Genomic DNA, 18,208 nt, shown 5'->3' on the forward strand with positions numbered 1-18,208 from the left:
TATTCTTTAGAGAACAGCTGTATACTCTACTATAATTTCCTCTCTCTCTCTCTCTTCAATTGCTCTGTGATTTCTCTGTCAGAAAATCTTTTGAACCACACAGTGAGAAGGGCTAATGCCCAGAATCCTGGGTCTGATTAAGTTGTTAAGAGTGTTCAGAATATATTGGAACCTAGTCTTCTCCTCTGAAGTAGCTAGCTATAGAAAAATCTCACCAGAACTGATATCTGGGCCAAAGGTGAGTCAGTAAAGAATAGTACTTGATGAGAAAAAAAATCATATTAACAGGTTTGTTGAAAAAGGGGGGTGAGGAGGCAGACTTAGTCATTTGTCCATTAAAGGTAGAGTCCAAGGAAATGATTGGAAGTGACTGGAAGCCAGTCATTCTCTCTTTGAAGAAGCTTATTAACCTGATGTAACTTCTGTTATATCCTTCCCCACCCTGCTCTGGTTCCCTTAATTCAGTGTCTGCTCATTAATACTTCAATATAAATTACTTCAAGAGAATTGTGAATATTATAGACACTTTAGACAATTTTACTGCATTTTTAGATTCAGCACTAAATATACCAACTGATAGATTAACTCAAAGGTTCTCAAAGAGGGTGCTGAGGTACTACATGAGTACTGTAAAAGTAGTTAATTAATGATAGAAAGTGGGTAGAAAGTAGAAGTCTACTATAAGAAGAGTGAATACTTTGCTTTGATGTACTTCTGTAGATGAAGTGAGAAAAGCATCTATTATGCCTACCATTACTCACAGGAAACGTTGTTTTTCCAATTTAAAATAATGTGGCTTTTAAAATGGACAATCTTCCATGTTTTTCTTTTTTCTTTTTGTTTCGTTTTGTTTTTGCAGGGCAATGAGGGTTAAGTGACTTGCCCAGGGTCACAAAGCTAATGTCAAGTGTCTGAAGCTGGATTTAAACTCAGGTTCTCCTGAATCCAGGGCCAGTGTTTTATCCACTGCGCCACCTAGCTACGCCACCATGTTTTTCTTTTAAAAAAAAAAAAAAACAACTGTGTCCTTCCTCCCCACTTTTTTGCTTACTTAAATGATCCTATTAAGATACTAAATATTTTCCAGTTACCAGGGATGGCTTCCTTCAAGGTGGCAGATCAACTTCTCATCTGAACCTTAATCTGACCAAAGGGCCTGCCTATTTCTGCAAGACTTAGAAAAGAAGTCTTCCTTAATTGGGATTGATAAATGTGTGCTCTACCTATAGTATTATGGCACTGGGGTACCTTGGAAGAATTCTTATATCTCACTGAGTTCACTGCATCATGAGAGAGTAATAAAACTGAACAGATTCTGATGTGAGGGGTGGAAAGTGCTTGTTTTCACCTCTTGGATTTATATAAACTAAAAGTTAGAATGTCCATTTATAGTCCCCAAATACCACACCCCCATCTTGCTTGTTATACTCCAAAGCTTGTTTGGGCTTGAAAACAGAACAAGAAAAACAGGATTCAGGAAATGGTTATAGCCATGAGTCATAACATACAGCAATGACATAACATACATGATGGTGACCAGAGTGGAGAAGCATTGAGGAAAAGCCAACTGGTAAAAGGAGAATATGTTCTTTCAACAAACATTTATTTTATTTTTTCCAGTTGCACATAAGGGTAGTTTTCAACATTCATTTTCATAAGATTTAGAGTTCCCTATTTTTCTCCCTCCCTCCCTTTCCTCCTCACTCCACAAGACATCAGCTAATCTGATATAGGTTATATATGTACAATCCACAAGGGCTCTTTTTTTTTTCAGTTTTTTTCTCTGGGAGTGGATAGTATGCTTCATCATTAGTCCCTTGGGATTGTCTTGGATCATTGTATTGCTGAGAGTAGTTAAGTCATTCGTACTTGCTCATCGAACAATGCTGCCGTCACTATGTACAATGTCCTCCCAGTTCTGCTCACTTTACTATATACATCAGTTCATTTGAGTCTTTCCAGGTTTTTCTTGTATCATCCTGTTTGTCATTTCCTATAGCACACTACCATTCCATTACAATCATATACCATAGCGAGAACATGTTCTTTCTCTGGGAAAAGCATGACATTCCCTAAAAAGCTGAGATCTCTCCCCCCTCAAAAAATTGGATATAATCCCTATTACTACTTGTTTGAACTCCAGAGTCCAACACTGAAGGCTGCAGTATGTCTAATGCCTAATAGGTATCCATACTAAGTCCGACACTAAGATGGATCACTAGGCTTTCTAAGGAGAGGCAAATGGGCCTAGCTTGGAAACAGAGTAGGCCAAGCATGTGTGCTAGTCAGCAGTGGGATTTGATCTGGGAGTGACTGTAGTACTCAGAGCTGTGAATTTAGGAAGTGTAGTAGGAAGAACAGTGTCCTAACTCCTTCCTTCCCATGCGTTTTCCTCAAAAGGTATTAGAGGCAGCCTCAAGATAAGGCTCACAGAGACCAAAGATTCAGGCTGTGGACATCACTCCTGATCATCTGAATACAAAACAGCCATGAGGAGCTCCAAGCCCACTCTCTGATGCTTGGGTGGTGGACCACAATGATCAACCCTTGTGGGCAGGAGAGCTTTATTCAGGGGCATCCACTTGAGGCATCCCCAATACCTTTCCTTGTTCAATATCCTTTTCCAACTTAAATATTCTTTTTTTTTTTTAAACTGTTGAATGATCTATGAGTGTCTCATATTGATCCTGAACCACTAGGGGACTGTCCTGAGACAGACTCAACCCATTAATAAGAGGATTGGGAAAGATGACCAATAAAGTCCATTCGAACTCTCAATTTATGAGCGTGTGGCATCCCTTCCTTCTCTCTCTCTCTCTCTCTCTCTCTCTCTCTCTCTCTCTCTCTCGTTCCTTTCTCTCTATTTGAAGGGCAGACTTTTGACTCCAAGTATGATTCTCTTCAATTTAGGTCCTGACCAGATACCTCTCAGGGAAGAATTTGAGCAGATCATGCTGAAAGCTATGCAGGAATTTACTCTGAGAGAGAGATCCTTGCAGATGAGTGCTCAGTGTATCGCGGTGTCACCAGGTCAACTCCCCTGGCTGGCTAGACTAATTGCCAGTGTATCTCAAGACTTGGTTCATGTGATTGTCACTCAGAATTCTCTGGCTGAGGGCATTTCAGAGACACTGAGAAGTCTCAGTGAAATGAGACATCAGCAAAGACTACCAGACTACGTGGTGGCAATCTGTGCATCAAAGATCAGAGGAAATGAATTTTGTGTGGTGGTCCTAGGTGAGTAATTTTGTGAATGTGACACTGACATAAGGTAGTAACATTTCTTGCTGAGTGACTAAACTCAGACTCTCCCTCCTTTATTCTATACATTTCTGTCCTTCTTGGGTATAATTTTCTATTTCCATTGGTTTCCAGTTGGGTGTTTTTCTGATTAAATCTAGGGAAAAATCACCTGTGGGATAAAAAAAAACCCTTCCAATTGGTATTTAGAGCCCCATATAATTTGGGTCCCCTTCTGAGTTTTGTTTGTTTGGTTTTTGTTTTGAGGCAAGTGGAGTTAAGTGACTTGCCCAGGGTAATAATACATCTAGTAAATGGTCTGAGGCCAGATTTGAACTCAGACTCTCCTGACTCCAGGGCCAGTGCTCTATCCACTGCACCACCTAGCATCCCCTTTTTCTATTCTTCTTACCAAAATAATACCACCCTACCACATACTCTAAAACTCTTGGACACTGGCCTCCTTGCTGTTTGTCGCACAAGACACTTCATTTCCTGATTCCATGCGTTTTTCTTGTTTGTCCCCCTTGCCTGGGATTCTCTCCTTCTCAGCTCAGTCTTCTGGCCTTCCTGGCTTCCTTCAAGTACTTTTACAAGAAGCCTTTCCTAATGCCCCCTTGATGCCAGTGCCTTCCCTCAATTGATTATCTCCATTTTATACTGGCTATATTTTATTTATACACTATGATTTAGGGAGCGGCTAGGTGCACAGTGGATAGAGCACCGACCCTGGATTCAGGAGGACCTGAGTTCAAATCCAGCCTCAGACATTTAACACACTTACTAGCTATGTGACCCTGGGCAAGTCACTTAACCCTAATTGCCTCACCAAAAATTTAAAAAAAACAAAACACAGTGATTTGCATATTGTCTCTACTATGAACTGTGAGCTCCTTGACACTAGGGACTTTTTTTTTTTTTTTGCCTTTCTTTGTATCCCTTAGCACTTGGCACAGTCCTTGGCACATTGTAGGCTTTTAATTTTTTTTTTTGGTGAGGCAATTGGGGTTAAGTGACTTGCCCAGGGTCACACGGCTAGTAAGTGTTAAGTGTCTGAGGCCGGATTTGAACTCAGGTTCTCCTGACTCCAGGGCCAGTGCTCTATCCACTGCGCCACCTAGCTGCCCCACATTGTAGGCTTTTAAATGTTTATTGACTGACTGCCTGACAGCTGGTTGTGAGAAGTTATTGCTGTCACTTGTTCTTGCCATGCATAACTTCTGTCCTTGAGAAATTTTGGATGTCATAGCACAGGACTAAGCCTTAAGGTGCTTATGACATGCCGGTATCCACTTATTCACTGGAAAATATTTTTAATATAACACCAACTGGTCAACTTGATAAAAAAATCAGTCATGCTGCAAAATGTGTTTCCATCTACCCTGTTTTTCTACAAGTATTAAAAGGACTTTAAAAAGAATCAAATCAAGTGATCTTATTAAATATCTCTACATAAATGTCAAAAAGGATGGTGGGGGAAACCCTTGTGAAGCCATCCAAGGACTTAAGAACATTGTCCCTTTTCTTCACTGTTGTCTCCTACCTCCCCCACGACTATAATCCTGCCAAAGTAACTGGGAACTATGTGGGTTGAATGGATGAATGAACAAGCATTTATTAAGCACTCACTCTGTGTATGCCAAGAACTGTGTAATAGGATGATAAAAGAAGATTCATCAGACAGCCTGCTGTAGTCATTCATTTCTCCTGTTCTTCTCTCCTCCAGGTCAGTATCAATCCAGAGCCTTGGCAGAGAGCATGCTTACTACAAGTGAGTTTTTGAAAGAGATTAGTTATGAGCTCATCACAGGAAAAGTCAGCTTCCTGGCATCCCATTTCAAAAACACATCTTTAGGTAAGTGATAGTTATGGAAGCCAGCAACCTTCCTACTAAACTCAGCATTCCATGCTCCCATAGCCTGTCCGTAGAACTTGTGCCTTCCTCATTGATCAGAGAGAGTGTCCACTTCTTACTAATTTGTTAAAGGTATCACAAAGAAACAACCATGGAGGCAGTCATCTGTGAACTCCTTGTCCAAGGAAGGCTGAATACCTGGCACTCAGTTCTGAGTGCCAAGTCTAATTGGCATGACTCCATCACCCTGGGACCTTCAGATTTATAAAGGCCTCATTCCTTATAACATTCTTCTTTCTGTCATCATTTCTTTCACAGGTGATGATCTAGATAAATTGCTAGAGAAAATGCAACAGAGAAGAGGGGACAATGTGGTTACCCCTTTCAATGGTGATGTTAATGAATGTGTACCATCTCAAGAGGCAGCTGCCATGGTTCCCACACAGAGCTTGGGTAATGTTTCTTCCAACTAGATTTGTGGAAATAAATTATTATTATTTTTTTTTTGGTGAGGCAATTGGGGTTAAGTGACTTGCCCAGGGTGACACAGCTAGTAAGTGTCAAGTGTCTGAGGCTGGATTTGAACTCAGGTCCTCCTGAATCCAGGGGCCAGTGCTTTATCCACTGCTCCACCTAGCTGCCCCGAAATAAAGTCTTAATAAAGATGTGATAAAATCTGAATCCTATTGAGAGTTGCAAAGATCCTTCTCTCAGTCCACGGTGTAGTAGAAAGACCATTGGACTGAGAGCCAAGAGACTTGGGTTGGGGTCCCAACTCTTGATACTTGCTATCTGGGTGACTATGGACAAGTCTCTAAGTTGACTAGGCCCTCTGAGCCTCATCTATTTCATGGAGATAGTAGTTGTAATACCTACCTCACAGGGTTGTTGTGAGGAAAATGTTTTGTAAACAAAGTGCTATGTAACCATGAGTTGGTTTGTTGGTTTTTTATTTTGGTGGGTGGGATATAGTCCCATGATTTCTTCAGGTAATTTTTTTTTTTATCTTTCTAGAGTATTTCTTTTCAGCAGCAGAATCAATCTAGTGTTCTAGGTTGATGAGTTCCTAGATTTGTTAAAAAAAATCAGATTTTAATCTTATCTTTTTTTCCTCAAAAGATTTCAGCTGGGAAAAAAAATAGATTGCAGCTGGACTCAGTGTTCTTTCCTTAGTTGTTGGTTATGTCTCTCTGTGTTTGGTTTAGTACCACACCAGAGGATGCCTAGACAAGGTCCATGTTCCTGGAGATGATGAACTCTGTCTTGTGTTTTGGTGGCCTTCTTCTATAACCCTTTAGAATAATACTTAAACGGGGAGAGACCTCTTTTGTTAGATTCAGCAGCAGGCCTTCTGCCTCCCACAAGCCATGAAAGACGCACTGAGCAAATAGTTGGAAAGAACAGTGAGTAAGGAGGCCTCCTCGTTGAAGCTTCAGGAACATAGTGGAAGAGGGAAGATCCAAGGAGAAAGAGGCTGTTGGGTGGATGATAAGGTTTACGGTACAAATTCCTAACTACACTTAAGCTACTTTTTTTTTTTTTTTGCAGGACAATGAGGGTTAAGTGACTTGCCCAGGGTCACACAGTGACCCTGTGTCAAGTGTCTGAGGCTGGATCTGAACTCAGGTCCTCCTGCATCCAGGGCCAGTGCTTTATCCGCTGTGCCAACTAGCTGCCCCTTAAGCTATTTTTTGTTTGGTTGGGTTTTTTGGTGAGGCAGTGGGGGTTAAGTGACTTGCTCAGGGTCACACAGATAGTCAGTGTTAAGTGTCTGAGGCTGGATTTGAACTCAGGTACTCCTGACTCCAGGGCCGGTGCTCTATCCACTGCACCATCTAACTGCCCTTTAAGCTACTTTTTGAAAGGAAAAATCAAAAGGAACAAACAAGAAGCCAATCTAGAGAAGCTATTTGAAAGGGCCTAGGTGATCATTACAAAGACAAGTGGTCTTGGACCTCTTCCTCACTCACACCTTAAGATGATGCCCTCACTAATGCTATAACATTTGTCAGCTGTGAGTTAGAGTACCAAGCATCTGTCCAATCAGAGGGAAGGCATAGGTAACTATCCTTTAAGATATTTTTGTGTCATGGGTGGGGGGTGGGAATGGAGGAGGAAGAGAAGTTGGAACACAATTTTTTTTAATTGATGTTAAAATTTGTTTTTACATATATTTTGGAAAATAAAATTCTATTCAATAACAAAAAAGATATTTTTGTGTTTGTGAAAACTGCAAAAATCTGCTAAAATTCTGCCTCTCTCAAGTCCTCTTAACTCAAATATTTTTGTGCTTCTCTCACCTCTCCTCAAAAAAAAACAATAACAGGGGAAGCTAGGTGGCGCAGTGGATAGAGCACTGGCCCTGGAGTCAGGAGGACCTGAGTTTAAATCCAGCCTCAGACACTTAACACTTACTAGCTGTGTGACCCCGGGCAAGTCACTTAACCCAATTGCCTAACCAAAAAACAAAAACAAAAACAAAAAAAAACCCCAATAACAACAACAACACAAAATCCAGCCCACAAAAGAAATTACCTTGTAAAAGTCAGAAGGCAATAGTAATTTCATACTTGGTTATCAACATTAAATATCGATAACATTATGCTGCAACACAGTGTTGGCCTTAGGCTTTCCTGGTAGTCAATATATAAGGCAACAAGGTCCCCTGTAAAAAGTCTTTTGATATCATGGGATAGTTGCTTGTTTGTTTGGGTTTTTTTTTTTTTTAGTGAGGCAATTTGGGTTAAGTGACTTGCTCAGGGTCACACAGCTAGTATGTGTTAAGTGTCTGAGGCTGGATTTGAACTCAGGTCCTCCTGAGTCCAGGGCCGGTGCTCTATCCACTGTGCCACCTAGCTGCCCCTGTTTGTTTTTTAAAATGACTTGCCTTTGGGTTTGATTCCATAAAACATTAAGCATAGATTATTTGGATGATTACAATATTTTTTCCCATCAAGCTTTCCTACAGATTCCCACATAAAAGTCAGCCCTTTGAAAAGGCAGTTTCATGGTGTGAGCTCTGGTCTTTGGTAGAATAGGTGCATCTCCTTGGTGGAATTTTTTTGGTTTTGCTTTTGTTTTTGATCCTTCTACTCCTGCTGACCCTAACCAATTACAGTGAATCCTGCTTCTGTCACTGACATGCTTGAACACCTTGAAAAGTATTAGGTGATATTTTTCAAATAAGTTACCCATTCAGAGACCAGCCAGCCATGGTAGGGGTTATATCAGTTCAGTAAGTGCAACCATTAGCATTAGAATCTTAGTAGAACAATCTAGAGACATCCGGTCACCATCCATTTGCAAAATTGCAACACCATTGAAAGAGGAGTAAGGTTAGTGTCTCTTAGTGTCTAACTTTATATGACCACAGAGAAAGAGACTTCTAAGAATGTTACCATAGACTAGTCAGGCATGAAGGAGAGTGTTTACTGGGTGTTTAATGGACTATATAGTTCAGGAATATTCAATGTAATGCAGGGTCACAGTGTTCCTCAAATTTCTCCTCAGGTACACTACCATTCCATTTTTAATAGCTTGAAATCACCTTTTTCTTGAGGAAAAGATACATCCATGGGCAATATGTCATTTTACCACATGTCCTAAGACACCTGAAATCTTGAATATGCGGTCACAGATATGCCATATTATTGCCATTCCTAAAGAAATGCTGGTTTTTTCCCAGGTATCTGGTGACAGAGTGACAGAGACCCTTTATTAGGATCTCTCCTACTTCAAGTCAGTGTGTGGCTACTCCCTTGTAATAGTTGATATGACCTATCAGTCAGCCAACAAGCATTTATTAAGTGCTTACTATGTGTCAGACACTACTACACACTGGAGATACAAAAATATCCCCTTTCCCCCTCAGAAAAGTGCCTGCCCTCAAGGAGCGTATTTTCTTCCTTCCTTCCTTCCTTCCTTCCTTCCTTCCTTCCTTCCTTCCTTCCTTTCTTTCTTTTTTTGGGGGGCAGTGAGGGTTAAGTGATTTGCCCAGGGTCACACAGCTAGTAAGTGTCAAGTGTCTGAGGCCGGATTTGAACTAAGGTTCTCCTGAATCCAGGGCCGGTGCTTTATCCACTACACCACCTAGTTGCCCCCCCCCCCCCCGTACTTTCCTTTCTTTTCTTTTTTTAATCACAAAAGTATTTTATTATTTTCCAGTTACATGTAAAAATAGTTTTCAACATTTGTTTTCCTAAGATTTTTAGTTCCAAATTTTTCTCCTTCCCCCCTCCCCAAGACAGAAAGCAATCTGATACAGGTTAAATATGTAAAATCACATTAAACATATTTCCGAATTAGTCATGTTATGAAGAATCAGAACAAAAGGGAAAAACCTTAAAAAGGAAGAAAAAAATGTAGAAACAGTATGGTTCATTCTGCATTCAGAATCTGCAGTTCTTTTTTCTGGATGTGGAGAACATTTTCCATCATTGAGTCCTTTGGAACTGTCTTGGATTATTGTATTGCTGCGAAGAGCTACATCAAAGGGAGCATGCTTTCTAATGAGGAAGAAAACATATAAACAATTAGCTACATAGTCAGTCAGTAAACACTTATTAAACACCTACTATGTTCCAGGAACCCTGTTAAGTGATGAAGGGTACAAAAGAAAGACAAAACATAATCCCTACTCTCAGGGGGCTCAAAGGTAATCTGAGAGGAGAGAACTGCCCCAGTTTTCCAAAGGTATCAGGACAGCCAGGCTTCAGGGAAAGGAGGTCAGCTACACCAAAAAGTGATAATTCTAGCAAAATGGGGCACTTTTCCTGCCACCCTGTAAGTGTGATGGGCCCTGAGACGTGGGGGATGCTTTGTTAACTGCCGATATCAGTCAAGACAAATTAATCCTGTCCTTATGGCTTTTTTTGTTTTCATTTTAGATGTAGATGACACCTTCCAAATATATCAACCACAGCTCACAGTTGCCAGAAAACTCTTATCTCAGGTGTGTGCCATAGCAGACAGCGGCAACCAAAGCCTGGACCTGGGCCATTTCAGTAAGGTGGATTTTATCATTATAGTCCCACGTTCAGAAGTTCTAGTCCAGCAAACTCTTCAACGAATTCGACAATCAGGTGAGTTGGAAGCATGTAAAGAGGACCCCCAGCATAAATACACTTAGCTAGAAGCCTTCTTTTTTTTTTTAATCCAGATGTTGTTGGGGGGATTTTTTGAGGGTGGGGCAGAGAAATGAGGGTTAAGTGACTTTCCCAGGGTCACACAGGTAGTAAGTGTCAGGTGTCTGAGGCCGAATTTGAACTCAGGTCCTCCTAAATCCAGGACTGGTGCTTTATTCACTGAGCCACCTAGCTGCTCCCTAATCCAAATGTTAATAGGCCAACTGCATTATCATTCTGATAGTGACAATACTTGGAATTTTTGTGTCTTTTTCCATGAAAGGGCTGTCATTATTTTTCTTTGAGGAACCTGTATGTGTTTTTCAGTTACAGCTCAGACAGTTTATTTGGGAAGTAAACATGGTGATTAACCAGTATGAATGGGATATTTGTCATTTTAGTTAACTGGATCCTCCCACCAGCAGCAGCTAATTGAGAGATAACCGAACCTTTCATACCCCACCCCCAGCTAACTGAGAGATAATTATGCAGTGAAACTTCCTGGGGCAAGGATACCCCTACAGAGAATAGAAGGTTCTCTACCACCTAGCTTTCTAGAAAAATCTATGTAGAGTAATTAATCGGTTAAATAATTTTAGAAATATGCTATTCCAACCCCAAATGCTAGATATAGAAACTGCCCAGATTGACTCACTTTGAAAGAGGCTTCATAGACAACAACAACAACAACAAAGTTGCCTCTCGTGCCTTCAGCCAAACAAAATAATTCCAAAGGGGTAAAAATACAGGTTTCCATGGTACTTCATCTAAGCAGAAGCAGAAAGCTTTAGAAGTCTAAGAGAAATAAAGAGACATTGTAGAAAATAAAGATTGTTTCCAAAAATATTAGAAGATAGAAGTGGTTCTGAGAAAAAGAGCACTGGAAAAGTACGTGTGAAAGTAATCCGATTTTAAGACACCATGAAAAAAAGTGTGATTGTGAAGTTGCCTCTGGTTTTCTTAGCTGGCAAAATAAATTTAGCTACAGGCAGAATTGGCTTGTATCAAGACCGTACTTCCTAGCGGTTGGGGGGGAAAAAAAACCCCCAACACCCCAAAGTGAAAACTTCAGGAGTTCTTGGAAAATTGCAAGCAAATAAAAATGAAAGCTCATATTGAGTGATAAAAATTTTAGAACTGGAGGGAACCTTAATAATCATTTTGTCCAACCCCTCCCCCTTATTTTACAAATGTGAAAATGAAAACGAAAATGACTTGCCCAGGCTTCCCCAGCTAGTTAGTGACAGAGCAGGGACCCAAATCTTGGGCTTACGTCTCCCAGGGTAGCGTGCTTTATTATGCACCTATTGTGTCCTGGGGACACACAATAATTTGCTATCAGAGGAAATCACAGGCATAGCTATTAAATATATGCAAAAGATATAGCAAATAGGGGCGGCTAGGTGGCACAGTGGATAGAGCACCAGCCCTGGAGTCAGGAGTACCTGAGTTCAAATCTGGCCTCAGACACTTAACACTTATTAGCTGTGTGACCCTGGGCAAGTCACTTAACCCCAATTGCCTCACTTAAAAAAAAAAGATATAGCAAATAAATAAAGATAATTGTGGGGAGGGGCACCTTGGTAGCTGGGAGGGTCAAGAAAGGTCTCATTTAGGAATTGGGCCTTGAGCTTTGAAGGAAGCTAAGGATTCTGAAGGGGGGCGGCCTGGGCAAAGACAAAGTAGGTGGAATGGCATGACCATCTAGTGTCTCCTTAAGAGTTCCAGGGACAGAGAACCTTTTAGATTAATTCTCATGCCCCTGCGCTGAGGTATTTCATTCCATTTTGGGGTCATCTTCTAATTGTTGATATTTATGTGAAGCAGTGGATAGGTACTAGGCCTGGAGTCAGAAAGACCTGGGTTCAAATCCAGCCTCAAGACAATTATTAGCTGTGTGACCCTGGACAAGTCATTCAACAAGACCCTCTTTGACTCACTTTCCTCATCTGTAAAATGAAGAGAATAATAGCACCTATTTCATAAGGTGGTTGTGATAATAGTTATAAATATAAATATAATACAATTATAATATTTATTAGCTATTATTTCCCCATGATGAACAGAAATCTGTTTGTTTGCAACTTCTACCCACTGTCAGTAAATGTTTATGAAGTGTCTATTGCTCCCAGTTCTACTCTCAGACACCAAGCAGAAAAAGCAGAATCCTTTTTCCATGTAGCAACCTTTCAAAAACCTGAAGACAGCTCTTAAGTACTCCCCCCACACCCCTGTCCCAGTCTTCCCTTCTCCAAAATAAACCTCCCCAGCTTCTTCAACCTATTATTTTATGGAATTTGTTTCTTTTTAAATATGTTTTTATTTATTGCTTTAAATATTTCCCAATTACATTTAAAACTGTCTTAACATTCATTTTTTAAAAACTGAATTCCAAATTCTCTCCCTCCTTCCATCCCTCTCATACCCATTAAGAAGGCAAGCAATATATTGATCATTTATATAAAGTCATGCAAAATCTATTTATGGCATTAATTGATGAACAAAAATGAGTATCAAGCTGACAAAATACAATCAAATCTTAAATCATGAGTCATTGTGGTTTGTTGTAACTACCATTCTACTAACCCTTTCTTAACCTTAAGAGAACCATCTGGGAGAAGCATCCTCAGGAGGGAGCAATCATTGGGGTCAAGGGCATGAAGAGATTAGAAGAGTAGATCGTGTCTTCCCTGGATTTCTCCTTTGCCCCGATTACATTTTACTTTTTTTCCATAATTTTTCATGAATATATCCCTTCCCCATTAAATTTGTAGATTCTTTGAGAGCCGAGGTCACACAGTTTTTTTTTTAATCTTTGTTTACTCATTGACATGCCCAGAGTTGTCACTTAATAAATGTGTGTATGGTTGAAATGGAAAAGGGATCTTTCTCATTAGCGGAAGAATGTTACCTAAACTCATCAGTGTTATTAAAACATCAAACCGGGGCAGCTAGGTGGCACAGTGGATAGAGCACCGGCCCTGGAGTCAGGAGTACCTGAGTTCAAATCTGACCTCAGACACTTGACACTTACTAGCTGTGTGACCCTGGGCAAGTCACTTAACCCCAATTGCCTCACCAAAAAAACCAAAACAAAACCAAAACAAAAAAACATCAGACCATATAAGTCAAGCATGAATGGAATGATCCTAGATTAAAAATTTATATTTAAACCTATTTCACCATATGGTTCTTAAGATTAATTTGAGGGCAGCTAGGTGGCGAGATAGAGCACCAGCTGGAGTCAGGAGGAACTGAGTTCAAATCCGGCCTCAGACATTTGACACTTACTAGCTGTGTGACCCTGGGCAAGTCACTTAACTCTCATTGCCCAACACGCCCCCCCCCCCCAAAAGATTAATTTGAAGAAGATAGGAGAGGTGATGGTGGTGGTGGTGGTGGTGGTGGTGGTGGTAGGGCAGGGAGCCAAAATTAGCCAAGGAGAGAAATGGACACCTTTAAAAATGGTGTTTCGCGACATTATTGCTCTCACCTTTGTTGCCCTTTGCCAGAATCACCTTAAATTTAAACAATGAAAAACATTTGCTAGAGTAAAGGGAAAGTTATAGAATTTTGGAGCTGGAAGGAACTCTAGATATCTTTGATCCCTCCTCCCCATTATTGTTGTTCAGTCATCTCAGTCTTTGTGACCGAATTTGGGGTCTTCTTGGCAAAGATACTGGAGTGTTTTGCTATTTCCTTCTCCAGCTCATTTTACAGATGAGGAAACTGACGCAGACAGGGTAAAGTGACTTGGCCAGGGTCACACAGCTACTAGGTGTCTTAAGCCAGATCTGAACTCAGGAAGATGAGTCTTCCTGACTCCAGGCCCAGCGCTATATCCACTGCGCCACCTAGTGGCCTGTCTTCTAGTATACAGGTGAGAAAACTGAAGTTTAGAGAACTGAAATGTGTTACCCAGAAGGGGAAAAATTAGGATTAGTCCCTGGGTCTTGTTTCCTGGTGCTCTTTCAGCTATCACCTTCTGCCTTCTGTAAGGCATAGACCACCCTGTTCTTGTAAGAAAAGACAGAAAAAAGGAAAGACAGAGAGACAGAACAAGGCAAGAACACATTACTGAATGAGGACACTCCCTCTTCCATTGCAATTTGGCACCTTCTCTGTGATTTATACTCTTAGAGACTGGCTTAGAACATTTAGACATTAAGTGATTTGCCCAATATGTGTCAAAAGTAGGACTTGAACCCCCTCCCCTTCCTGGTTTGAAAGCCAGCTTTCTATGACCTGGGCCACACAAAGAGAGGCTTTGAGCTTGTGGAAAAACAACAACTGAGAATTATTTTGCATAAATATACCTGAAAAATGAATGCATGCTTTGAGAACCAAGGAGTTTTCAGCAGGATGTAACATATAAATGACCAGAAGGCAGGCCAGAAGATCAGCATTCACATCCCAACACTGGGGCTTCCTGGTTGTGTAGTCAGTTTACTGAAACTCTCTGAGCTTTAGTTCTCCCCCCCAAAATGGGAGTAATAGACTGCCTGCCCTGATAGAGTTGTGAAGAAATTACTTTATAAACCCTAAAACTCTCTGTGTTATTAAAATTACAGTTTTCAAACAACACATAACCAATATATATGGGTGTATATATGTATATTATATATATACACATATACATGTGCATATATATTTTTTAGCAAAACTTTTGTTTGATGAAGAAAATAACAAAAAAGAATTTGGGTATTAAATCAATAAGCATTTATTCCTAGGTCCTGATGATTCAAAAGAATCACAAAAATAAAACAATTTTAATAGAATATATAACATGTCCACTTATAAACATATACAGAATATGAACAAAATAAATATAATGAACTAATTTTGTGCTCAGAGTCCAGAAGAATTCATTCATTCATTAACGTTTATTAAGGTCTTAGTGTGGGCCAGGCTCTGTGGTAGGTACACAGGAAAAAAAAGAACAAAGTAGTCTCTTGTCCCCTGTGCATGCGTCACAGCACATACCTTTCTCTACCAGGTGAGAGCTGGAAAGAGGGTGTGTGTGTGTGTGTGTATAAAAATCATATTTATGGAGCATGCTGAAAGTTACAAAGAGTTTCCTTCCCCAGTAATCCTATAGGCAGGGCAGCTAATGTGCTGGACCTGAAGTCAGAAAGATTCCTCTTCCTGAGTTCAAATCTGGCCTCATCTAGCTATGTGACCCCGGGCAACTCACTTAACCCTGTTTGCCTTAGTTTCCTCATCAGGAAAATGATCTGGAAAAGGAAATGACAGACCACTCCGGTGTCTTTGCTAAGAAAACCCCATATTGGGTCACAAAGAGCTGGACATGAGTGAAAAACAACAATATCCTATTGGCAGGAAGTATAAGCTTTAGTCTCCCCATCTAAAAGATTAGGAAAATGAGATTCAAGAAGGTTGCAAGTAGTTGGGGGTTAGGGGCTCGCCCCACCCTTTCTTGACTCAATGAAGATAGGTAATGGAAGCTGTAGGACTGATCCCCCAAGAAAGAGTATTTTGCATGAACACATCCACATGTCTCCAGCCATACCAAATATAGGCAATGACCTCCCCTGGTTAGGGCCCAGAAAAGAATTACTAAATCTCTGGGATGGAGATAGCATGTGGGGGAGGCAGAAGGATGGCCACTGCCCCAGGCATTCAAATGTATCAGCAGATTCCTTCATTGGATCTAAGATTTTGCAGATCAGAGATCTGCTTCCACCTCACTCTCAGCACGTCTCTCCAAACATTGCTGACAAATTCTTAAAATCAGTGGGCTCTGATTATTTTAAGGTCTCCTTTTACCTGTGAGCCCTTGGTAGATCAGAAAATTGTTGAAATTCAATGAAATCGGGGCAGCTAGGTGGCACAGTGGATAAAGCACCAGTCCTGGATTCGGGAGGACCTGAGTTCAAATTTGGCCTCAGACACTTGACACTTACTAGCTGTGTGACCCTGGGCAAGTCACTTAATCCTCATTGCCCTACAAAAAAAAAAGAAAAGAAATTCAATGAAATCAAATACTGGGATTCACAGGGAAGACAAAGCTAAACTCTAGATTGCTTTTTATTTCCCATGACATATTACATGGAGGAGGTGTTGGGGCAGAGGGAAAGATGTTAAAACCCTTGGGTATAAATATCTTTTTAGAAAAAAAATTACACCCTACAAGTCAGAACCTGTTTTCTACAGATAAACACACAATATTTTGGGGCATTGAGAAAGAGACTGGATTGAACTCCCTGATCCATATCAGTCTTCCTTGAGTTGTAGAAGAGGGAGAGAAAGATTTGAAACTCTTCCCATATTGACAACTGATTAGCTCCTTTTAGTGTTAGACACTGCTTGATTTTTTTCTCTTTGATTCTGTTAATCTTTTGCTCTTACCCCTCCTATGTGACTCCTTGGATTCATTCCTCTCTCTGGACTTAGAAACAGAGAAGACTTGAAGTTGCTATTTTGTGTCATTTAAGAACAGAGTCTCTGTAAGGACAGAGAATTCTTTTTTCCCTGCCCTCCCAGTAAAAGTTGTAAGCCTTTTCACATCACTTTATCCAGAAGCCACATCTCAAGTGAAAGTGAAGAATTGGTCCTTATGGCTCGATCATTCCTGATTGTAATGTGTGTGGTATCTGAACAATTTTCTTTATCACTTGACTTAGGGTGCAGGGCCGGATGGGTGGCTTTGGTTCCTTCAGCGTCGAATTTTTCATTGTAGCATGAATTGATATAATTCAGCAAACATCCATTGTGTCTACTTTGTACAAGACACTGAGGAAACAAGATAAAAATGAGAGCCCTGTCCCTTCAGGATAGAGATGGCAGATGCAACAGGCACTGAGACAAAGCAATATAAGGTCATTTCAGGAGAGTGTATACTAACAGGAGGGTGGCACCAAGTTGGGGAGGGAGCAGTAAAAACATCTTGTAGGAGGTAGTTACCTGAGCTGAGAAGAAAAGAAAGCTAGGGAGTCTAAGAGACAGAAATGTGAATGGATTGCCTTATAGGCATCAAAAACAACTTGGGAAAAAGTACTGTTAGTGGGGAAAGGAAAAATGAATCGAGTGGACAGTTTGGTAGGTCAATCTGTCTAAAATGTAGTGTTGGCTGGTTGTTATCCTCTGTCCTTGAAGAGAATCAAAATGATGCCACTATTTTGAGGTAAAGGTTCATTGCATTTCACTGTGTCTGATCAGACCAATACAGCTTGGAATGCCCTACCACAGGTCGGGCACAAATAGTCCATATGAACGTTTGTAGTAGAGATAGATGTCCCTAGATAATAAGCCTGGAAAGACTGTCAGAATAGCTTCAATTTTTCCATGAAAACACATTTTTCAATAACTCTCTAAAACTGGCCCTGAAAATGAAACTGTACTAGGGTGTTCAGCTCCTCTCATGGTCATTTATTATACTCCTTGGGGGGAAGAATGTTACTTTATCTGTCTATACTTGACTCTCCTCCCCAGAACTAGACCCCAGGCCTGGTTGCTGACCTGTCATTCTCCTGTGCCTTGAAGAATTTCAGACTCTGATCCCTGACACTGGAAAACGACAGTCACTCCCAGACCCATGTCGATGGGCCAAAACTCCTTCAGATGCTTTTTTCTAGGAATTCCTTGTTTTCTGTGAAACTTGTGACAGCTCCACATGCCCTTCCTTCTTGACTTCTGGACACATAATTCCTTTCTTCTACTCCTGGTTTGCTATTTTATATCTCTTACCTTGTATCTCCCTGCATCCTGGAAATATGTGGGATATAATGCAAGTTTTGTAATTTAAATAATAATCAGTCAACAAGAATTTACTAAGAACCTACCCTCTATCTTCTTTGTGCTCTCAAAGACTTTATGGTCTGTGTTGGAGACAATATAGATTATAGGACCGGGCAGTTAGGTGGCGCAGTGGATAGAGCACCAGCCCTGGAGTCAGGAGTACCTGAGTTCAAATCTGGCCTCAGACACTTAACACTTACTAGCTGTGTGACCCTGGGCAAGTCACTTAACC

The 18,208-nt window shown here is 40.7% G+C and overlaps 1 protein-coding gene across 1 annotated transcript in view; it reads left to right on the forward strand.

The window, feature by feature from the left end:
- GREB1L (GREB1 like retinoic acid receptor coactivator) overlaps positions 1-18,208 on the forward strand; it is a 165,362-nt gene that overhangs the window by 82,866 nt on the left and 64,288 nt on the right. Inside the window, exons 12-15 of the mRNA XM_043979628.1 lie at positions 2,911-3,237; positions 4,967-5,095; positions 5,414-5,548; positions 9,982-10,176. Coding sequence (XP_043835563.1) covers positions 2,911-3,237; positions 4,967-5,095; positions 5,414-5,548; positions 9,982-10,176 — 786 coding nt within the window. The remainder of the gene's footprint in view (positions 1-2,910; positions 3,238-4,966; positions 5,096-5,413; positions 5,549-9,981; positions 10,177-18,208) is intronic.

This window comes from Dromiciops gliroides, chromosome 1 (genome assembly GCF_019393635.1).
Source record: "Dromiciops gliroides isolate mDroGli1 chromosome 1, mDroGli1.pri, whole genome shotgun sequence".
Taxonomy (NCBI): Eukaryota; Metazoa; Chordata; class Mammalia; order Microbiotheria; family Microbiotheriidae; genus Dromiciops; species Dromiciops gliroides.